The 23417-nt window shown below is 51.1% G+C and overlaps 1 protein-coding gene across 1 annotated transcript; it reads right to left on the reverse strand.

Moving 5' to 3' along the window:
- Nucleotides 1–448: 448 nt before the first annotated feature.
- Nucleotides 449–19028, reverse strand: LOC111161543 (solute carrier family 7 member 9). Its single transcript, XM_022525277.1, has 12 exons — nucleotides 18933–19028; nucleotides 16929–17076; nucleotides 16399–16641; nucleotides 16072–16197; nucleotides 15720–15819; nucleotides 14961–15005; nucleotides 14413–14536; nucleotides 12983–13086; nucleotides 7094–7190; nucleotides 5378–5527; nucleotides 2356–2530; nucleotides 449–562 (listed from the first exon to the last, which is right to left on the reverse strand). The coding sequence occupies exons 1-12, from the start codon at nucleotides 19026–19028 to the stop codon at nucleotides 498–500; spliced, it is 1473 nt and encodes a 490-aa protein (XP_022380985.1). The 3' UTR covers nucleotides 449–497.
- Nucleotides 19029–23417: the final 4389 nt, after the last annotated feature.

Here is a 23417-nt window from a genome sequence, read left to right on the forward strand (position 1 = left end):
TCGGCTCAGGTCATGATCCCAGGGTCCTGGAATTGAGCCCCGCATCGGGCTCTCTGCTCAGCAGGGAGCCTGCTTCCCTTCCTCTCTCTCTGCCTGCCTCTCTGCCTACTTGTGCTCTCTGTCGGTCAAATAAATAATAAAAAAAAAAATCCACTTCAGTTAAAGCAAAAGTTTTACCTATTTTATATAAAATACTTCTATACCGTATAGTCACTGAGTTTAAAGAATGCCTTTTATTTAAGTAGGTGCGATGGACCCATTGCCCCCAGCGCGGGCAGCAGTCCACCCAGCCCGGCTGCCACATCTCCGTCCGCCAGCTGTAGCAGATGCCTGTCCCTTCTCTCTGGAACCCCCACCCGGGGAACTGCGCGTGTCTACAAATAACATCTGAATACATTTTTTTCTTAAGGAAAAACATCAGGAAGAAACCGCAACAAAAATGGCTTACAAAAATAAATTCACGGCGGCTTGGCCTTGGCTGCGGGAGGCCGAGCTTGTTACTCTGGAGCCTCCTCCGGGGGCACAACTTCCATCAGCATCTGGAGCTGCATGGTGACCGGCTCTGCAGGAAAAGCCGACCGGAAAGTGCGGTTAGAGAGCCGGAATGAAGAGCTGGCATCGCCTGGTGTCTCGGGGAGCAGTGGTATTGCTCCTGCCCTGTGGGGCTGTGTCCTCTGTCAGAGCCCGCTCAGGGGACACGGGCTGGAGGCAGAGGCACGCTGGGAGCCGCAGGGGCTCTCTGGAGCGAAGTTCTTTCCCAGGAAAGCACGAGGAGCCTGCTAACTGTTTTAACTGCACCCAAGCAATGTATTCTGGGGAGACGCGCGCCACTCACTTCTGTGTCCGTATGTCGCCACCACTGACCGAGAGTTGAGTATTTCGTTGGAAAGCACTGAGCCTGCATCTTGCTTAAAAGTTAGACTGTTTGTTCTTTTCACCTCCTTCATTCCAGCTTCTAGCCAGTTCTCGTAGGGAGCAGCTTGGCTCAGTTTTCTAAAGCTGAGAAATTGAGACCTACTTTGTTACCCTGAGGTTGTAAGTCATTCTGGCCATATTGTCAATATGATCAGATCTAAGTTCATGGTCAGAGGCAGGGGGAAGTGGCTGTTCCGCCAGCACTAAATGTACTTTCCTTTCTACAGCATTTGTGCCCGCTCTCCTCTCTCCACCTAGGCCTTCCATCAGAGTATGAGGCAGTTGGGCGGTGGGGAGAGCTCTTTCAGGAAAGGAGAAAGTCCCTGGTGGAAATAAGCCCTGTTGTGGGTGTGGTTTCACTCGGCTAACCAGCATAAAACTGGCTCTCTCTTGCTTATGGTAACGCTGCTGTTGGGTTTCACGGGTGAGGAATGCAGGCCACGCTGGGATCTGAACGGGCCAGGCCAGAGAAAGGCCTTTCCCGTCCCTGCTGGCTCAGTCTAAACAAAGTCTCAGGGTCAAGCTCACCACCTTCCACCTAGGTGTTGCTCTTTTGTACCTGAGTTGTGTGTGTGCGTGTGTGTGTACGAATCCCAGAGGAGTGCTGCAGGGATGCGTGTACTTCCCTGCTCTCCATTCAGACAAGCTGAAGGAGAAGGGGCAGGTGTTGAATTACATTTACTCCATGAACGCTGGGTGGCTGCTGTGTAGATCCGGAGGGAAAGTGTGAAGCCCAGTTCCTGCCTTGTAGAAACAGTACGGGGAGAAGGAGACTGAGAAATGGGTCTTCAGGTGTTGGATCACTGATGGCCTTGGTCCCCAACAGCTATGGGGTGCTGGTACCGCACCGTGGTTGAATCTGCAGCGCGGGATACAGCACCGTGAACATCCCTGCGCTGTGCTGAGACCCCTTGATTGAAAGTGGCTAATGTAGTTGAACTTCTAACCCATAATGGCCTGCAGTAGCGAGCAGCCAGGATTGCTGAGTGGTGAGCAAGAGCTAGGGCTTTGGCACAGGAAGGCTCGGGCCCTCACCCCAACCCTGTCCTGGGTGGGGTGTCTCTGGGATGCTGCTGGGCCTCTGAGGAGTCTGCCTATCAGGCAGGAGAGGCTGGTGCTCTGGGTTGGACGCACAGCCGTGTGAACCCACTCATCAGTACTGAACCACACACTTGAAAATCATTAGGAGGGTCAATTTCATGTTATGTGTATTGTACAGTGATAAAAAGGAAAAGCAGATGGTGATTTCCCTTCCTACTTGTTTACAGTAATTAATGGAAACAAAGGCAGAGACCCCAGCTGGACCCCAGAGGTGCCCCACGGAGAAGGTGAGGTCTGCCAGCCGCATGAGCTCCTGCGACAGGGAGCGACAGGTGCGGTTGCGGGTTGCGGTGCCCGTCTGCGCTGCGCTGAGAGAACAGCCCCTCTGCCGGTACTTACTCGAGATTCTCTGAGCCCATCCAAACTTATAGTGGACAAAGAGGAAGTAAAATATCAGGCCGCTCAGTATAAATAATACACAGTAGAGATACTCCAGCGCGGGCTCGCTGATGATCGGGGCCACGACCAGAAACGCGGATACGATGGTCACCAGGATGGGGATGACAATGGGCACCTGCAAAGAACACAGTGTCATGACCTGGCCACGCGGGTTCACGGTCTCCCTGAAAATGTTCATCCCAGACAAAACACTGCAACGGAACGTATGTCAGGAACGCCATGTGCCGGTCCTCCAATTCCAAGAGTTTTAAAGTAATTTTGCCAGTTTGTTTCATCACCACAGTCTACTTTTTTTTTTTTTCCTTTGCCCTGGGATATAAAGGAAATGTCAGACATCATGTCTCTGCCTACCTGTGATCTCTGTCAAATAAGTAAATAAAGGGGCGCCTGGGTGCTCAGTGGGTTAAGCCTCTGCCTTCGGCTCGGGTCATGGTCCCAGGGTCCTGGGATGGAGCCCGGCATCGGGCTCTCTGCTCAGCAGGGATCCTGCTTCCCTCTCTCTCTGCCTGCCTCTCTGCCTGCTTGTGATCTCTGTCTGTCAAATAAATAAATAAAATCTTAAAAAAAAAAAAAAAGTAAATCTTTTAAAAAATCAATAGTAATTAATAAATTACAAAATAGTTAATAATAATTATTAAATCAAGACTTATTTTCCCATATAAATAGTAGCTAGAAATTGGAGTATTAAGAGATTTATAGATTTAGAGTCTAGAAAATTTAGGGTGTTAAAAATAAGCAAAACCAAAAAAACTCTAATATGCATTCTACCAAGAAAATGTTAACCAGGAAGATATTCTGATTTGTTTCCCTGTTGGAGTCTTTATATAGCAGGTCTTCTATGAGATGGTCTCTTGCATAGGTGTGTGTGTATACTTATTTTGGATATATCTTTTGGGATCTATAAATGCTGTTTTTGTTCTGAGAGTTGCCATTATAAATAGTAAATATCACACCTTACTCTCCTCTTTTTCACATCCTGTCTATAATCAGTACTAGAATTAGCTAGGGATTCTTCTCTTTCCTCCTTGCGTCTGATTTTAGCCTATGGCAGTTTCCTTGGCCTACTTTCCTGAACCGGCACGCTTTCATACGCTTTCTCTTCCATTGCTGTCGTATGATCCTGTCAGTGCTTGGTGTTTGCACCCATGTGGTGTCCCCTTTATCTCCCATCATCTAGTCCGGTTCTGTGGTTGTGTATTCACTGTGCACAACCCTGACTTTGGTTTCCCAAGCTTGATCTCTAGGTGATTCCTCCTGAAGGTCCCTGTAACCATCCATGCCTTGAGGTGTTTCATACCGATAACTTTGTTTTTAAGATTTATCTGTTAAGAGCGGGGAGAGAGGGAGAGCACACGAGGTATGGGGAGAGGGAGAGAGAGTTGCCAGCAGACTCCCCGCTGAGCACAGAGCCTGACACAGGGTTCGATCTCACAACCCTGAGACCATGACGTGAGCTGAAACCAAGAGCTCAGCTGACTGAGTCCCCCGGCGCCCCTTGGTCACTTTATTTTTTGAGGCCAATTTGGCTTATATTTTCTGTCTCTGAATACCACAGATACATGCTCCCCTGTCTCAGGGTATGAAGTGTTGCTGATGAGAATCCCAATCCCTATGTTCATTTCTTTCCTTTATGAGAGAATTGGGGTTGGCGGAGGGCACAAAAGGAGGAGAGGATACCCAAAGCCTGGTCTTTTACAGCTCTATAATTTAATCAGGATATACTTCCTGTTGCCCCTCTAGTTCAGATTCTTCAGGGATGCCATATGCCTTCTGGTATGTGGTTCTGGTCCCCTCCTTTCACGGTCCCCTCCCACTCTCTCACCTGCCTCGGAAATACTTCTTTGATTACAGTTCTGAAGAATTCTACTGCCTTGAGAGGCGTGGGGGGGCTCAGTTGGTTGAGTGGTCAACTCTTGATTTCAGCTCAGGTAATGATCTCGGGGTCCTGGGATTGAGCCCCCATACTGGGCTCCTCACTCACTGGGGAGTTTGCTTGAAGGTTCTCCCTCCCTCTCCCCACTCCCCTGCTCATTCTCATTCTCTCTCCCCGCACCTCCTCAAATAAATAAATCTTAAAAAAAATTCTGTTGCTTTTTTCTTCTTCGGAACCTCCAATTATACATGTGTTAGAACCTTCTTTCCCTATCTTCGTTATTTTCTCTCAAATCCGTTTTGCTTGAGAGGTTTTGTGCAGATGAAAAATCTGTTCTACTAGCATGATTTTGGCTGCCCAATGCGCTGTTTGAAGTGGAACTGCCAAACTCCATGTCCCAGCTGACTCCGGGGACTTGGTGACAGTCAAGCTACAGTGCCAGAAAGGCCACTAGGCACATTTCTGAAATGAAATCCTAAAGCTAAAGGCATTATCCTGTTCTTGTCCTATTTACTTCAGCCTTCCTACCTTGTTCTTGTATCTTCATTTGTTGTAAAAATTGAGTAGTACAGTTAACAAAGCAAAGCAAAAGCCTCTAACCCAAGCAAAACAAAACAAATTCTTAAATGGCATGTAGACCCCTTCCAGCTGCGCAGGGAGGTGGCAGGGAACCCCCGTTTGCAGATACAGATTATTAGTGGTTGCCCGCACAGGAATGGGTCTGGGGCCAGAATTCAGGAGCAAGCTCCCCTCTAAACTGTGATGTTCAACTGAAGAGTAGAGTCAGGTTGGAAATAGAAAGCGTGCCCCTAGATTTTCAGGTAGTTACTTTTAATCCATTTCAAGAAATCAAAGCCACTTGGGGTGCCTGGGTGGCTCAGGTTGAAGCCTCTGCCTTCGGCTCAGGTCATGATCTCAGGGTCCTGGGATTGAGCCTCCCATCGGGCTCTCTGCTCGGCAGGGAGCCTGCTTCCCTCTCTCTCTGCCTGCCTCTCTGCCTACTTGTGATCTCTCTCTCTGTCAAATAAATAAAAATCTAAAAAAAAAAAAAATTAAAGCCACTTGTGATATTTGGGGCACAAAACCTACCTTGATAGGCCTTTCCAGGTCTTTCTTTGTAAACCTCATCACCACCAGTCCCAGAATTGTCAGGCCATAAAACAGCCACGCGGCAAAACTGAAGTAATTGACCAGTGAGTTTATGTCACCAGGGATGATATAAATCATCGCTATGATACCCTAGTGGAAGGAAGAGTGAATTTTTAGGTCACTAGTACATAAAAGCAGGATTCCTGTCCCCTCACAGGAGACTGAAGCCGCAGTGTTTCCTGTGGATGAACGCGTCCGCATGAAAGAAACCTCCGCATCCTGGTACAGCTGGGGTTAAGTCAGGCTTTGGCTGTGGTGCATGTTCTCCCTGAAGCCTGATGGAAGGATTTGGAAAATCTGTGACCCTTGAAAGTTGCCATTTCAAGCGGGGGAGAAAACAAAATTCGCATGTATATCGCGCCCGCTTTCTGACGGTGTTTCTGCCAGAGAGTCGTCGTCAGGGGAAGGGACCTGGGCTTTGCTGCCACACCCAGCCGGGCTCAGCCTGGTCTGGACCTGCCTTAGCTGAGCGGCCCGGGCCTTGTCTCAGGAGGCCTCTCCTCGTCTTCGAAGGGAGTAGGCTGGTGGAGGGCAGCGCTTCTCCTTTGGGGGTGGAAGGAGCCAGGCCCCAAGGCTGGGCTGGGGTGGTCCATAGGTGCCAGGCACAGTTGCACACAACCAAGGACTGTCCCCCACTGAGAAACTCCAACTGGAGGATGTCAGAGGGCCTTGAAAGCTGCGCAAGGACGCCATGACGTCTCAATTATGGGGTCGTAAGGAGAAGCAGCTACCAGCAGCCGCCTCATAAATGCCTTATTCCCTGTCCGGGTCAGCTGCTGGTATCTGTACAGTTTGTTACCAGGGATGCAGACATACAGACAGATGGACATGCACGAGTGCAGAAGTTAGAAGGTTAGAAGAGTCAAACAGTGATTTCCGTGGACGAATTCAGAAAAAGGAGCAGACGCGCTGGGCGACGTTTGACTTGTTACAGGCTTTTTGACCTACCTGTTTCACGTCAAGGAGCGGGGCAGACTGGGCCACGTGAAAACCATGGGGCTTAGCGATACCGGGTTCCTTGGGGGCCCCCCTGCCTTTAAGGGGGTGTCTGCTGGCAGGATTCACACTTACAGCCAATAAATTTTATTTAAGGAGCTTTTACATGTGATTCCTGCCACTGCCAGTCACTGCTCATCACCATGGTTCCTCCACGGTTAGAATCATAATCTTCAAAACGGCCCTTTTAAAAAGAACTTGATCAATCCACAGTTGTCACTGCCACTCCAGAGTTCTTCAGCCGGGCTTCTTGCGTCTCCATGTGAACACGGACATACCTTAAGAACTCCCCACCTGTAATCTTTGGTATCCAATGTCTTTACTTCAGGGCCCTGTTTAGGGCCTGAGTGTGGATCTGCCTGGTTCTCAATTTCAAACACCCTCTAAATGTGAATGAGTTCAAATCATATTCACCCCTAAACTATCACCCTAGAACTGTACAGATTGTTGGGATACACCAATACCTAAGATTTAAAAAATATGACTATTAGGTCAGAGTTTTAGCAGATAAGGGTAAGTGTCTTGCAGTTCTTTCCCACAGATCTAACACATAGTTCTGTGAATAAAGGAAACCACACAAATACTCTATGAGGCGTTTCCAACGATGTAGGTCTACAGAAAAAGCCCCATCGGGATAGACCTCAACGGATCCACACTTACATAAAAGATGATGGCAGGGGCTGGAGTCAGGCGCTTGACGCTGATGTAGGAGAGCACTTTGAGCATATGGCCTTCCCGGCCCGCCACGTACACAAGTCTGAAAAAGCAGTAATGGAGCCCCGGTGGATGGACGCGCAGGCTGTTGTACCATCACTGGGCGTCACTACCAAAGCCACGGAGAGACGGACTGAATTGGAACCTGGCGTCTTCAGTGGGAGGTGAGTGAATTCTGGGGACGCGAGTGAGGGGGTTAAACGCCCCCAAGAGCAGTGCATTCCGGTGCCGCGGGTCACCTACATAGGCGAGAGCAGGGGGCTGGCTTGGGGTTTGCCGGGGGGGGGGGTACTTTCAGGAGGAGACACCTACTCTGTGTCCTCGAAGTTATGCTCTCTCATAAGAGAACAACCAGAGCAGGGCCAGCAGACCCCCCTGCTTGGAGCCACTGACAGAGGCAAACACAGAGGCGCCTGGCACCTTCCTAAATCCACGCTGCACAGAATTTCCACATTAAAAAAACCCCACAAGATGAATTAGGGGTGGGTCAGCGGATGCAAACAAATGGCTTAGTCCCCCCACCCCCACTCCCAAGAACTCCTGGTGATTCAGTAATCTGAAAGACTGTGTTTAAAATGTTAAAGAAAGGAAAAAGAGGGGGAAACAATTTTTTTTAAAAATTACCATAATTTAATAATGTAATCAACTCTTAAACTAGGTTCAAAATGAAAAGATACATAGAAACTAGATCCAAGAGGGGCACCTGGGTGGCTCAATCAGTTGGGTGCCTGGCTCATAATTTCAGCTCAGGTCATGATCTCAGTCAGGGTCATGAGATCAAGTCCCACGTCAGGCTCCGTGCTCAGCATGGAGTGTGCTTGGGTTTCTCTCTCCCTCTCCCTCTGCCTCTCTCCCACTCGCACTCTGTCTCTCAATAAATAAATAAAATCATAAAAAAAAAAAAAACCCAACTAGATCTGAGTTTTGAAGGGTAAAGAATGGAAAATGTAGACAGGAAATTGGGAGAAGAAACAGGAAGAAGCCTGAATATGTTGAATGGGGTAAGACAAACTTGAAGAGTAGAGAGCTTTCAGGAACTGGAAAAACAGCTTTCACATTAAACCCAGATTGAGATAAAAACATACCCAGATACAAACATTAGGATGAAGGGAAAAAAATTTAAATTTCCAATTTAAAAGTTTAACTACAAAATTTGGACAACCAGAGCCATAGCAGACATGGCATGAGACTATTTTCAAAGCGACGAGGAACACCGGTTTTCAGATTCCAGTGCTCCATAGCTCAACTGTCATTCAGGACTCCTGGCAAAATAAATACATTTGTAGGTGAACATTAACTGCAATATTTTCTGTTCTCCGATCCTCACTGGACACTATTACTTCTACTCTGACAGAAAGAAAGAAGTTAAACACAGAAGGAGTTGATTGAAGAAGCAATGTTAAGGGAACAGCAGTAAAACACGCTGGTATGGATGTAAGTACATACATTTTTAATTCTTGTCATGATGAACTTTTTCTTGGAGGGGTGGGTTTATAGACCAGGGGTAGCTGATCTTTTGGACCATGCAAAAGGGGGAGACCTTGCAGGAGAGGGAGGAGAATGGAGATGCTGATAGGCTCTGTTAGGGATTCAAGTTAAATTTGAAGGGTAATTGCTAAAAGCCACATCAGCAGAAAAAGGAAAGGACATTTGATGGATAATAAATCAGGAAAAGATTTTTCAAAAGCCGGGGCACCTGGGTGGCTCAGTGGGTTAAGCCTCTGCCTTTGGCTCAGGTCATGATCCCAGGGTCCTGGGATCGAGCCCCGCATCGGGCTCTCTGCTCAGCGGGGAGCCTGCTTCCCCCCTTCTCTCTGCCTGCCTCTCTGCCTACTTGTGATCTCTGTCAAATAAATAAATAAAATCTTTGTGGAAGGAAAAGAAAAGATTTTTCAAAAGCCAAGAAAACATACTATGTTGGAAATAAATCCCACTGTAAAGGCAATCACATCAACTGTGATCAGCTGCCGCTCACCGGGGCCGGAGACAACCTGGGAGCTGCTGAAAGAGACATAAGCCAAAGCCCCATGATGCCGAGGGTGGGAGACACAAGGGTGCGATGGGTTACCTGAAGCAGCAGCCTGGAGCCTGCGGAGTCCTCAAGAGCAATATGGGACAAAACAGAATTTAAGGCAAAACGAGTCCCCACTGAAAACAGAAGCCATCTACCGAGAACAAGAGCCCTTGAGACACAGAAGGCCAAACTTGACAAATCCACTGAGAGCAGAAGATTTGAACAGTCAAGGCACAAGCTTGATGATTGATGTAAAAATCAAGAATGTGAACATAATACACCTTATTTTCAAGACCCATTTATAAAAACCGCAGTAAAGCCACAAGAGAGAAGGTGTGACACTTCTAAAGAAGTGAGATCATAAAGATCCCACACTCTGACTACAATACGATAAAACCAGAAGTCAGGAAGACAAAAGCCAAAAGGGCTCGTCTATTTAAAACTACATATTTGAGGGGCACTTGGGTGGCTCAGATAGTTATGCATCTGCCTTTGGCTTAGGTCACAATCTCTGGGTCCTGGGACGGAGCCCCATGTCGGGCTCCCAGCTTAGTGGGGAGTCTGCTTCTCCCTCTCCCTCTGCCTCTCTCCCTGCTTGTGTTCTCTCTCTCAAATGAATAAAATCTTTAAAAAAAATACAAAATTCGAACTTTGAAAACGACATGAACATGGCAACTAGTTCCCAGAACAAGCTAGTGAAACTAGAAGGAAAGGAATCACTAGATGGAGAGACTCCAGGTGGTGCTGGGACCTCATGCTTTAAACCCCTCCGCGCTCGCAAATCAAATGTATGGCAAGTCCATGGGCTCAGAAAGCAAGCAGGACTTTTGGAACTGGACACAGTCATTCCGAATGTGGCTAGAGGGCTGAGCAGGCAAAGAGGAGTGGAGCAGTGGTTCTTCCACCAATTCAACCTAAAGGGATTTGGGAAGCGTCCCTACACATGGTGATAGCAAAAGCACGGGGCCCACCGGGAAGCAGAGTGAAGTCCGCATGCTGGGCGTAATGGTTGCATTCAAACCAGGAGGAGAAAGGACAGACTATCAATAAAATCTGGACAACAGATAGAGGGTTGAGGGGGAAAAGTGAGATTTATGCCTCATACCAAAATGTATTCCAGACTGATCAAAGAGCTCAAGTAAAATGCCAGAAGAAAACACAGGTGAGTATTCTTGAAAGGAGGAATGTTTGTCTGCGTGACAAAGAAAACGCAGCAGGAAGCAAAAATCTTGGATGTGACCCCACAAAAATTCTATCTAACATAAAGTTATAATTCTGGCCAATCCCAAGCTGCACAGGTACAGAACTATACAGAATTAATTCAGAATGGATCATAAACCTAAGTGTGAGAGCTACACCTATTTAAAAAAAACTTTTAGGGTAAAAGAGAAAATCTTTGTGACCTTGGGTTGCACAAAGCCTCATAGATATGACAACAAAAGCATTACATTATGAAGAAAAAATAAACTGAGCTTTGTCAAAGTTAAAAACATGCATGTTTCAAAAACGCCAGTAAGAGATGAGAAGACAAGCCACAGACTGAGAGAAAATATGTGCAAGTCAGATACCTGACAAAGGACTTGTATCCATAATATATAAAGAATTCTTACAACTCAATAAGATGACAAACAGCTCAATTTATAAAGTGAACAAAAGATGTGAATAGATATTTCATCAGAAGATGTATGAATGGCTAATCAGCACATGAAAGGACGCTGAGTGTCACCAGTCACTAGGGAAATGCAGTTAAAACCACAATGACACGACTAATAGCCACTAGAAAGATGTGGAGAAACTAGAATGCTCAGGAATGGCTTATGGAAATTAAAATGGAACAACCACTTAGAAAACAGTATAGCAGTCTCTGCTCATACAGCAGTTACTATATGAGCCAGCAACCAAGCCCCACTTCTAGGAAGCTACCTAAGAGAAACACATATGTGCGCACAAACACGTGTGTCAACGTTGATAGCAGCATTGTTCGTCATAGCCCAGAAGGAATGCGAGCCTCCACCAACTGGTGAAAGGAGAAACAGAACATGGTATATCCGTGTCGGGGAAGACAATTCAGTAGTTACAAGGAATGAGCAGGCATGTGCTATGACACAGACAAACCTCACAAATAACAAGCTACGTGAAAAAGGCCAGATGCAACTGACAGAGAGCATCATTCCATTTAAATCCAATGTCCAGAAAAAGCAAAGTTACAGACACAGGAGGAGGTCAGTGGTAGTCTAGGGCTGGAGCGGGGGTGAACCGCAGTTGGGTGGCAGTGAACCCACTGATGGAAAGGATGGAAATGTTCTAGAATTGGACTGTGAGGACATTTGCACAGCTTTATAAGTTTCCTTAAATCATCGAACTGTATAATTGCCAAGTGAGTTTTATGGTATTTAAACCTCAGTAGAGCTACTGAAATTGTGTTTTACCAGAAACTGAAATTTAAATACCATCTATAATAGTGCAAAAGATATGAAAAAAATTTTTTTTTATTGGAGAGTGAGTGCAAGAGAGAGCATGAGCCAGGGGGAGGGAGAGAGAGAAGCAGACTCTCCCCGCTGAGCAGGGAGCTGACTCAGGGCTTGATCCCAGGACATCAAGACCAAGACCTGAGCTGAAGGCAGATGCTCAACCAACTGAGCCAACCAGGTGCCGCAAAAATATGAGATATTTTGGGATGCATCTGACAAAAGGTATGCAAGAGTCATATACTGAAACTACTCCAAATATTTTTGAAAAAAATTGAGATCTAAATAAAGGGAAAGGGTCCTTGCCCTTAGATTAGAATATTCGATACAACTGAAATGGCAGCCCTGTCCGGACTGACCTGCAGGTTCAACACAGCCCTGATCAGCATCTCTGAAGGCCTCGCTGTAGTAACCGACAAGCAGATTCTAAAATTCATCTAGAAAGGCAAAGGATCCAGAATAGCCAAACACTTCTGAAGAAGGGGAGTTGCTGGACAAGCTGTCTGTGCTTTGGCACAGCTTCAGAAGAATGAGTTTGTGGTCTATGGCATGCCAGTGTGAAATCCTCAACAATTCCACTCTCAGAAATTGATCCATTCAGAACCCCGGACAACTGGGCAAAGACATGTTCCAGAATGTTCCCTGTGGCAGTGTTGATGAAAACAAGCCCCCCTCAGCCCACGAGCTGAGGTTATGTGAAATTGTGCTACATCGTCAAATGGAATCCAACACAGCTGCTAATGGTGCCGAGGGCAGGATGGTCCGACAGCTGTGGGGCTGGTGAGCTACACCTGTTTGTGTGAGTAACGTTTGAGAGGACCAGAACCACAGCTGTGTGCTGTTGTGCTACAGGGGCAGCTGGGTGTGACAGACTTCCATGGCCTGAAAGCATAAAATGTTACTCTCTGATCTCGATAATATATTCACAGGAGAGGATGTTCAAGAACTATCCATATAGGACAAACAGGACAAGGTGAAAAGTACTACCGGTGTGCCTGTCACCTTGTGTCCCCAAGCTCGACCTTGTGCTAAAGTTGGTGGCGCTGCTCCCTCCTGAGGAGTGTAGAGGCTTGCTTCCGTGGGGCCACCATGCCCGGCGCTAGTGTGCAAGCTCAGCCACACTTTTTGCTCCCTTTCCAGGACTCTGGGTTTTCTTTCTTTCCTTTTTTTTTTTTTTTTTTAAAGTTTTTAGTCAAATTCCAGTTAGACTTTAGGTTTTCTTTATGCTGTGACACGTTAGCCTGGCAGTACCCTAAGGACTTACGCCCTAAGTCTTGTCTTCCTCAAGTGTGGGATGGGCTCTGCTGCCCTCTGTCCGCCCTCCCACCCGGGGTGAGTGCGGGGGTCCCCTACCTGCCCGCTGTGAAGCAGGTCCCATTGGCGGCACCTATGGTGGAAAAGCCCACGAAGAGTGGCACCACCCAAGAGGCCGGATAGAGAACACGGTCGCCAAATGTCTGCAGAGAGAAGCAGAGAAGTCCTGAGGGTTTTGCAAGGCCTGCAGGAGCCGTGGGTCCCAGGGAAGCTCCTGGCCCTGCCTGGGGGCTAGGCCCCCACTCTTGGGGGACACGGCCTCTGACTCCCCTCCCGGAAAGGAGGAAGTAGACAACCCCGCAGGAGGAAAACAACTTAGCCTTTCTCCCCTGGTGCAGGAGAGCGGACCATACTGACTCCATCCTTGGCCCTCCATCTCGTTCGTGTTTGCTGGATGGCCTCTCTTAGGGCCTTGGGGATTAATATCCATACCTCAGAAATGCCTGCCAAGGTCGAGATGCAGGGAGGCTTGTTTTGGCCCCCCGAGGATTCTGTTAGAACATAGTCTTTCCCCTTCCTGGTGCACAGGTGGTGCCACAAGATCTAACTGAAGGTTGGCTGTCTGAGGGGTGCCTGCTAGCCCTTTGCTGTCACCACGGTGTCCTTCTGTGTACCACCTCACTCCATGACATCTCAGGACTAAGGTCCAGACTTTGGGGAGGATAATTGCACTGAGCCTAGATCAACCTGCGCCTGATCCCTCATCCAGAGGTTACCCTGAACAGAACCACATATGAACTCTAGGAGTCAGTGCTTCATTTTTGTCTCCAAGTGCCTTCTCAGTTTGAGGGATGCTTTATTGTCCCTCCCCCACCTTCTAACACAGAGTAACAGAATCTCCTCTCCACCCCTCCCTCTCCTAATTTTTCATCATTTCAATGTCCTTCCAACACCCCAGCCTCTTGCTTCCTTGACCCCCTTACTCAGACAGATGTTGTTCTCCCTGCACCTTAACCACCTGTCCTCCTGGTCAGTGATCTCGTTGTGACCAAGACATCTCTCCCTGCTCCTCATCCCTGTCGCCTGTCTGCAGTTCCTGTCCTGTCCCACCCCAGCTCCACAAGGCCCGCAGCACGTGGACCTCCCGCCTTTCCTGCTGACCCTCATCCCCACCCCCTTGTCACTGAGACCCTCCTTGCCCAGCTTAATTTCCCCAGTTATTACAATTCCCTCCTTTGACCCCTCCCCACCCTTTCTCGTCCAGCCTCTGCGTCTGTCAAAACCCCACCCTCGTGCAATCCCGCCCTGCCCCACCTGCACTCCGAGCCGGCACTAGGCCACACACCCAACCGGAAGGCCACCTGCTGGTGGCCTTTCTCCTCAGGTGGGTCTTTGCCTCGGCCCTAAACTGCTCACTCTGCCCGAGTCCTAGACGATTACTTCCCTCATCCCCTGAGAGCACCTCAGCTTGGGCATGTGTGAATTCCCACAGACCCCAGCAGCCTCCTGCCCAGACTCCGGGGACTCACCACGGCCACCGCCTGTGACTGCAGGAGCTCGGTGGGCGTCATCACAGTGAAGTAGGAAACATTCATGAGAATGTAGCAGCCTGTCACCAGCGGGATCCCGATGATGATGGCCAAGGGCAGGTTTCTGGGAGGGGCAGGGACTCAGGGTCAGACTGGAGCACCCCATGAGAGCCTCGCAAGTCTGTGGGCTCTGTCCTGTCCTTTCTGCCTGCTCACCCGGCCAGCCCTCCACCTCTCCCTGTGGTGGGCTGGGGGTCCCAGCTGTCACAGCAGGGGCTGTGGGATGTGACACTGTCTGACGAGAAAGAACCCTCCAGCTCTCAGACTCCAGGGCGGTGAGGCTGAAAGGTTCATAAAGCAAAAATCAAACCGAGATCAAGCTGGAGTCCATCCAACCTCCCAGTGACTTTTCCACTGCCCAAAGCAAAAGCAAACTCTAATGAGCGTGCGGAAACCATTCACAGCCTGGAAGGGGGTCTGCTTTTTGCACGGGGAAGAGAAACATGCTTGCCAGCCCCACTGACTCCCATGTAACTCGGCTTTCTTACCTGAAAGGGTTTCTAAGTTCTTCTGTGATGTAATTGAGTTGATTCCTAGGCAAAGAAAAGTAACATGAGTCAGTGACCTAACTTGGACCTTCTTTGCTTAGATTGTGAAACACACCATAAAGGCTGGCCTCATTTCAGACTCTCCACCACAGAGAAAATTCTCCGGCGGGAATTCCAGGTAATTGCTTTCAGAGAAAGCCCTAGTGATGATGGGGCTCCCAAGGGTCTGTGGGTCTGTCAGAGAAGTCCTTGCCCTCTGTGGGAACTGTGGGAATTTGCCAAAATTATCGGGAGTAATGAGTCCCCAGGCTGCTTTGAAAAACTGGAATGTTCGCTGTCTGAAAGGAGAATGAAAGCTGTTTCTCATGAGGGGAAGACCAGTGTCACAGAGGGTCACTTCTTCCTTGTATTTCCAGAGCTGAAACGTAAAGGCTGCAGAACACTCTCGCCGTGTCGAGTGCCTTGGCAGCCCTGACGGCCTCCCGTTCCTCAGAGCCTGTCTGTGTCTGACGACGCTTCTGGCCCAGGCTCACCACCGCCTGCCCTCGGGCCACTCTGTGGGGCTGGGGAAGGGGCAGGGGTTTTGGTGTCTGTGGGGTCCAAGGAGAACAGAAGGGGAGTGCGGGTGCTAAACAAAAGACGAGGTGAACGTTAGGGTCCCCCCACATCCCAGAGGGAAGGATCCTTGCTCTCCTTGGTTTCAGTCTAGTAGCCTGGGGCACCCCGACCAGATGTGTGTGACATCTCAGAGGGCCTTACCATCCATCGTACGCCCAGAGTCCATTATAAAATGCCAGACTGATGGCTCCCACAGATAGTTTAGCGCCCTCAAAAGAATTCTCAAAATTCCTTGTATTTCCTGTAATTAAGCCAAACAGTGAATCGAGGGTGTCAGAGGACCAGACTGGGGCCCTGTCTCATCTCCCTGCAACAGAAGGGCACGCCCCGTGACTTCAGGTTATCACACAAATTCTGGAAAGCAGGGAAACTACGGCTGCTTTCTGCTGAACTCCTGCCGGGCTTCCAGTGAGACAGGCCTGGGAGCATGACCTTGAGAGGACAAGGCTGTGCCGGCGGTACCCGCCCCACTCCCACCTCCGGCTGCGGTCACCTTGGGCCAGGAGGACCAGGCCGCTGATGATGATGACGGCCACAATCACCAGCTTGGCTGCCGTGAACACGTTCTGGACGTAGCTCCCCAGCCGCACACTCAGTGAGTTCACTGTGGTGATGAGCACTGGAACGAGCCAGAGCGGGGGGCACATGGTACGCCCCTGGGCCCAGCATCCCCTCCTTCCCCAGGAGCCCGAGCCTGCCCTCCCCACCGCCTCATGCCTCGAGCATGCCCGCGCTGCGGAAGTGGCCGGGCCCCTCTCCCCACGCCACCGCCTCAGGTCTTTCGTGCCCACCACCCGGAGTGTCACACGCAGGGACTTACAGATGGCAGCGGCAGCCAGACACTTCACAACCACCTCGGGGGGCTTGCAGCCTGAGTAGAAGGGCGCACAGACATACTCGGAGAAGCTGAGGCAGATGATGGCAAAGGATGTGGGCTTGATGACGAACAGGCTGGTCCAGGAAAAGAGGTAGGCGGGGATGGGCCCGAAGGCCTCCATCAGGTAAGGGTACTCGCCCCCGGACTTGGTGATCATTGTACCAAGCTCTGCAAAGCACAGGGCCCCTGGAACACAGAGGAAGGGACCCCCACAGCCCCCGGTAAAGTGCTGCCCTGGTCCAAGGGAGCCCCCTCCCCTCTGAGGCTGTGCCCACAGGGCCACCATGGCTCTCTCACCAGACCGCCCTAAGTTCCGGCCGGGGCTCATGTCTGCACAGCCCAATCTACACTAGTGGCCCACTGGTGTTGAAAAGGACCCCAGCAACGACCAGGCCAGGGCACAGAGGGTGCCCACACAGCCTGTCCCTACCTACCACCGGGAGAGCTCGCCAGGAAGGGGCGTTCCTCATTACCCAGTGTTGCAAGGACGCCACAGGCTGCCCAGATGATGAGACAGGGCCCCACAGCATTCGTGTTGCTGAGCACAGACTTGGGGGAGATGAAGATCCCAGAGCCGATGATGGTGCCCACGATGATGCAGATGCCGCTGAGCAGGCCCACCTGCGGTGTGGGGGAGGGAAAGGCGTTCACCTGCACAGCCCTCCCCCCAGTCCCCTCCCTGGGTGCGACCAGTGTGGCAGCACCTCCAGCCAGTGCTGCTGTAGTAGTTAACACCCAGCTTGGCTCACCTCCAGTCCATTCATCCTCCCACAGCCTCGTGAGCTGGGTATGCCCTCGTCACCCCCATTTGACAGAGGAGAACACGAAGGCACAGAAAGGTCACATGCAGGCACACCCAGCTCAAGTTCCATGCTCCCGACCTCTACCCTGACTACACTTGACAAAGCGACCCAGAAGGTTTTAAAGGAAGGCTCTGGTCGGGGCCAGGGGCCTCCCAGGGAGCAGAGGTGGGGGCCAGGGGAGAAACCAAGGCTTCCTGGGACCGGAACATTCCGGGGCCATGAACTTTCTCTGATGGCATTTTGCAGGGTGTGAGCTTCCTACCAACAGGCCCCAGCTCAGACCCAGACCATACAGCTCCATTCCTAGCACACTTAGGAACAGACAAAACTAACTCACAGGAAAGGAAACTGAGGGCCAGAGGGGCCTGACTGGGAAGCAGCAAGAGGGAATTTTCTCAGGCGATCTGTTTGTCAAAATTCATCAAACTGAACACTGAAGATCTGGACATGAATTATACAGGAGTTAAGGAAAAAAAAAAACATTTTTAAAGGGAGATGTGTGACTCGGGCCCCTACTTCCTATGTCAGCCCTCAGCAGCCACCAGGCCCAAATCTGGAATCTGAAGTGAACATACGTGCTCACCTGTCTGGACAGAGGCTGCGCTCAGGGTTAGAGCCCAGCGAGCAAAGAAGACCTCAGCTGTGGCTTGCTGACAAGGCTTCACACGCAACTGGGGAAGGCCCTGGGAACAGGGTCAGGTCCCATTCTGGCTTCAGGGCTGGGGTGCACCAGTGGGACAGTCTTGGCTTTTCTCCTCTAATAGCCCATTTGGCTGGCCAGCCTGGGAGCCCTCTAAGAATCCTCCCTCCCACTGAGATCCACAGTCACCCAGAAGCTGTCCAGGTTTAGAGATGAGTTGAGGACACACCTTGGGGTCAGCTCTTTGCTTTTCAGGGGGCAGCCACACTCATTAGCCAACTCCTAGGGAGCCCAGACCCCAGGCCAACCCAGTCAAGCCGCGCCATCCCCCAAGTCCCTCCTCCATCCCCTCTGTAGCCAGGCATGGGAGCTCTTGGAGGCTCTGCCCAGAGCTCAGCACACTCGTGGTTCCCTCAAAGCCATCCTGATCCTGTTTGGACTCTCCCTTCTCATCCTGTGAGCTCGAGTCTGTCTCTCCACGTCCGTCCGCCTGCACGGAGCTCCATTCTGTCTACATTCCCTGGCCTCCAAAGCTCCCCTACAGCCCCACTGCTAGCCCTGAGGGACGCGGGCCACCAAGTCCAGCCGCTACTACACTCCCTCTCAGAGCAATCACCCACGTCACACCTGTGTCACACTCACCGCCCCTGCCAGACTCCCTTAAGAGGAATGAGTCTCCCGTCACTGAAGGAATACAAGGTACATAGAGGGGCAGACACTTGGTGAAGACACTACAGAGGCGACTCCAACATCAGGAGGTCCTCTCTGGCCATCCCTGACCAGGCCATGGGTCTGAGCCAACACCAACCCTTCCAGGCACTCGCCTGGTACGCAGAAGCACACATGTGTTAACCTCGCAGCAGAATGCTGAAGTCACTGGCAGGGAGGAGAGAGGGGAGTCCCAGGAATTGTTTGCTTGCCCAGAATTTTGTTTGCTTTGAGATGCAAACAGATCAGAGATTCGCGGGGTCTTCACTGGGACTGCTGCTTACCGCATTGACCTGGGAAGGGCCAGTGCTGAGGGATGGCCTTACCTCCTTCTGGAGACTTGTGGTCTTGTGTTCCTTACTCTGAATACTCTGGACGGACCTCTCATCCTCTTTCCTGTTTCTCAGGCTTGTCTCCTCCATTTCCCCCTCCCGCCAGTTCTAGGAGGCTGCAAGAAGAGTAGGGGCCTTGACTCAGCACCCACTACGGGAGGACGAGCGCAGTAGCGGGCTCAACCAGGCCTCTCCCGGCTGACCCTCCTGGCCCGTGGGGCCCTACTCCAAAAGCAGCGTCTTAGCTGCTGTTTCCGCAACGTGCCCTTGTCAACCCCGTAGGGATGATCTGTTCAGTCCTGAGGCTAAGAACCTGCTTGACCCCCGCAGATTCTGCCACGTGGGCAAGGGGGCCCCTGTGCATTTTCCTGGTGGCCCGCCAGCCCCTAGGGGGACCCACCGTCAGCTCCTGCTCACCAGCAATGACACGCCCCAAAATCATTCTACCTCCAACTCCCCCCCACACCCAAAAGTAAAAAAAAAAGTATTTTTAAACATCCTGGAATATCCTTAGTAGAATCAAGTCCAAGGAAGGAATGCTTTCCCCATGACCACCTCCCCAGATGAAGGTGCCTATCATGGGACAGACCCATAGCAGGGATGCTTCTGCAGCTGGGAGATGCTGGGGACACTCGGCTCCAGGCTGAGCTGGTTGCTGCTCATTTCCCCGACCGTTTCTCTAAATAAGGTCCTTCTCAGACCCTGGCCAGGAGGGTGCAGAGCCTTCCCATCGCCCTTCGGCCTTACCTGCCTCTTGCTCTTACGGAGTCCGGGGAGCTGCCAGTGCCGCCTGCGTCTGCACGTCTGCACAGCTACTCGGCTGCACCCAGGAATGGCCATGTCTTGTGCCCAGCGGCGGAGGAAGCCAGAAGGTACAGAGGTCAACAAAGGTAATTATTAAACACTTTTTTTTTTCTTTTCTTTTTTTTTTTTTTTAGCAATGAAGCTTGGATCCTGTGCACACAAAGGGGAGGGCCAGGCAAGCTAACTTCTATGTACAAATGTTTGTGTGTTGTTCATCATTGTTTTTCCCTTAACCAGATACCCCCACATCGGCTACATCTTGGGAGGGGAACTCCTTCTAAAAACTGGCAACAGAGGGGATAAACTTTGGAACCAGCTCCTTTATTGCCTTAATAGGCTAGATTTATAGCCCCAGGCATGCTGTGTAAGGAGCAACTGCTGTTCGGGGAACTGGCTAGTAGTCAGGGCGGTGTCTTCGTTCCTCCTAGCTCGGGTCAAGCCCGCAGGAGAGTGGGCAAGTCTTTCCTGCTCCCCTTGGGCAGTGACTGGGTTCCAGCACCATTGCACAGGCAGAAGGGTTTGGCAACTCGCGGCCCCTGGTCTGAGGCCTTGTGCAGCTCCCGGTTTCCAGTGCACCTGCAGCTCCCAGCCGGGGACAGTCATTTGGTGGTGCTCCTGTTCCCAGAGCCCACTCTGCGCTCACCTGACTGTGGAGCAGAAAACGGGTCGCACACTTTCCCTTTCCTGATGGGGAAACTGAGGCCCCAGTGATAAAAGGCCACAGAGCTCCAGCTCCCCAACCCAGAGCTTCGGAAGTGCCTGGAGGGTCTGGGGACAGACCCACCCTCCACAGGAAGGCTGACTCAGGTGGCGGCTCTAATCCCTGTCTCAGATAAATTCTTTTTCCGGCTGGAGAACCCCCGGCCAGGAGCATTGTACTGTTATCAAAATCAGCCTCTGGTTGTTTCACAGTGAGATCAATCTGACAGCATCTCAGAGACCCCAAAGAGATCAAAGGCCGCAGGAAAGAGTCAGCCAAGCCACGGGTGGTGGCACTGAGGGCACTTAGGGCAGGCGGACTTCTCAGGGTTGTCGCTTAAAGCCATCTGGAGGACGTGAGGACCCTGTCTCAGAGTCATTGCTCCCCTGCCCACCATGCCCAGTGCTCTGGGCACAGTGCTCCCCTATGGGCTCATTCCCCCCTCTGCCACCAGGAGGCTAGAGCCTCCCACCCTCCCACCGGCAGGGCGGCTGGCAGTCCCAGACAGGTTTGTTTGTGTCATTGCTAGTCTTTGCTAATACAGCAGCGCTCAAACGGTCGTTGCCAGCGCCTCTGTGTCTGCAAAACACCGCAGAACCCTCCCCGGGTCAAAGTTGCCTCCCAAGGGCCGCAGGTCTAAGAGAAATCATGTGAGGAGTGGAGTTGGGAGGTGGGTGCGAGGGTGTCACCAGGAGCCAACCCTGTGACTGCAGGTGACTCAGCCTGTCCCCAGGCATCCAGATCCAAATCTGTAAGTATCCGTAAGTGAGCCTAGCACCTGCGCACCCGCCTCCTGCAACACTAGGGTTCATAGAAAGTTAGCCTTACGCTTCCATGGACTCTCTGGTCTCCTGGGGCCTGTGCCAAGTGCTGAGCTTGGAACATCTGGGCCTGGGCTCCTTTGTTAAGGGTCAGAAATACACTTCTGTGAATTTGGGGTCCTTTCATGAAGCTCTTGCCTTTTTTTGTTTTTCCCTGGCAGAGTAAGTGTTCAGCCACTTCGCATAATTTCGCCCTGGGGGTGGGGGTGGGGTGGGGTGGGGGTGGGGATAATCTGGCTTTCACAGCCCCACCCCTCACCCCCACTGTGGGTAGAACTTTGGCTCCTTAGGCCTCCAGCCCACCCACCACGGGGCTGGGTTTTGTTTTTTTTTTTAATCATTTTTAAAAATTTATTTTCAGCATAACAGTATTCATTGTTTTTTGTACCACACCCAGTGCTCCATGCAATCCGTGCCCTAATACCCACCAACTGGTTCCCCCAACCCCCCCCCCCCCCACCCCGGGGCTGAAGTTTTGCCCCACAGAAGCCTGTTCCCTCTCACCCTCTCAGAGCACACTTCCTGGCAAGATGGAGATTTTTTTCATACCACTCCCTTAGTTCCTAAGTTTCAGCTAAAGCTCTTGACCCTCACTTTCAAACTTTGCTTTTTCCCATTGCAAAGGTGCCTGCAACTTTGCATGAACACCATCTGCACCCCAGGGTCTCTATCTGGTACACATTTGGGTCGCTTCTTCTATGATGGTTTCTACAGAGGTGCTGGGCCGGACCGAGTGAATCTGTTTCTCCCCAGACTCTTGCTAACCTGTCCTCTGGTTCACCTTCCTCCTCAGGGGTTAGGGTCAAACCCTCACAGAGATGCTGTACCTGCCTTTACCACTCAAACATGTTCCAGACGTGCCTTCGAGTTGCCAAACTTCCTTCAGTTCCTAAATTCATGTGTTCTTATATTCCTTTCCTGCTGCAGCCGGTAACGGTTCAGAGCCTTTGGGGAACCACAAAGACCATATAGCCTGGTGCTCACCTATTACCTGGATTTGGGGCAGAAGAACTTGTAAAGAGTCAGCAGAATGGGCAGAATTTTTCAATGTCAAGGATTTAGTTTCACCATAAAACAATTAACACAGGAATTCGCTCACTCCTTTAAACACTAACTCCCCGTTTGCCCCTTCGCCCCAGATCCTACTTTCAGTCTCTGAATTTGACTGAGGACATCATGTCAGTGGAGACACGCAAGATTCGTCCTCATGTGCTGGAGACACGTTACACAGTTAAACACACATGTGCTCCCAGGATGCGGCAAATCCAGCCCTTGGTGTTTTCCCAGAAATAGCGCACACACGTGCAAATGTGCAGCAAAAGCAGTGCCCCGGGGCTCAGGCTCTCCATGGAGAGGAGATGGCGAGAGAGAGCGTGGGGTCCAGGAGCGGCTTGTCCTTTAGATGTGGGACACTTGAGGTGTCTTTGCTGCTGATGGAATCCTGTGTAGAAGAGAGAGGTTGCCCAGAGTGACCCAGACCTTACATTTCAGAAAATCTAGGCATGTGTGAGGGTCCTCTGGGGGGGGAGGTAACCCCACCCCCCCCAGCCCCCCACCCCCACACTGAGCCCAGCAGCTTGAGGCAAGTGGATCCACACCAGGCAGTTCACAAGCTCAGAGCTGCTGGGAGCTGCTCCCTCACCGCCAACCCCTCCAACTCACTCACTCCCAGCGGAGGCTTGCAGGCTCTAGCTCACCCCAGGGTCCAGGCTCCAATCTCGGGACTCCACGCATCTCTCTTCCTGCTTCAGCTCCCGCCCTACTCTGCCCGCTCCTGCGGGCTCCACTGTGCAAGCCCCATGTGCATCCTGGACACCGCGGGGCCAGGGTGAGCCATCAAGGGGGACTGCTTGAGGCCAGGGACAAGCCAGAGAGCCTTTCCCGGTCTCCTCTGACTCTTTCACCTAAAACGTTCTTGCTGGAATAGGAAAGCCCTTCTTCACAGAAGCACTTTCTGTGGTGCCCAGCCCTTCCCACACAGGAACTCCCCCACTCCTCAGCTGCTTGTCCCAAGTACACCCCGTCATCACCTTCCACCAGAGGAGACCTTCGCCTCTGGGAACCGCACCAGGCGAGGGTCCCAGGCACAATGAGAAACATCCCGCCAAGGAGCAGGCAACCAGCCTGGCCTCTTTCTTCCCGGTGCCCCCAAAG

The sequence above is a fragment of the Enhydra lutris genome, unplaced genomic scaffold (genome assembly GCF_002288905.1).
Source record: "Enhydra lutris kenyoni isolate GAN:26980312 unplaced genomic scaffold, ASM228890v2 scaffoldscaffold85, whole genome shotgun sequence".
Lineage (NCBI taxonomy): Eukaryota > Metazoa > Chordata > Mammalia > Carnivora > Mustelidae > Enhydra > Enhydra lutris.

Excerpts from the sequence above, each read along its gene's own strand:
- LOC111161543 (XM_022525277.1), bottom strand. The coding sequence starts at position 19,028 with ATGGAGGAGACAAGCCTGAGAAACAGGAAAGAGGATGAGAGGTCCGTC. Across the intron at positions 16,198-16,398 it reads TCTGGCTGCCGCTGCCATCT|TGCTCATCACCACAGTGAAC; the intron begins GTAAGTCCCTGC and ends GGCTCGTTCCAG. Across the intron at positions 7,191-12,982 it reads ACCTGCTTCACAGCGGGCAG|ACTTGTGTACGTGGCGGGCC; the intron begins GTAGGGGACCCC and ends CTGCTTTTTCAG.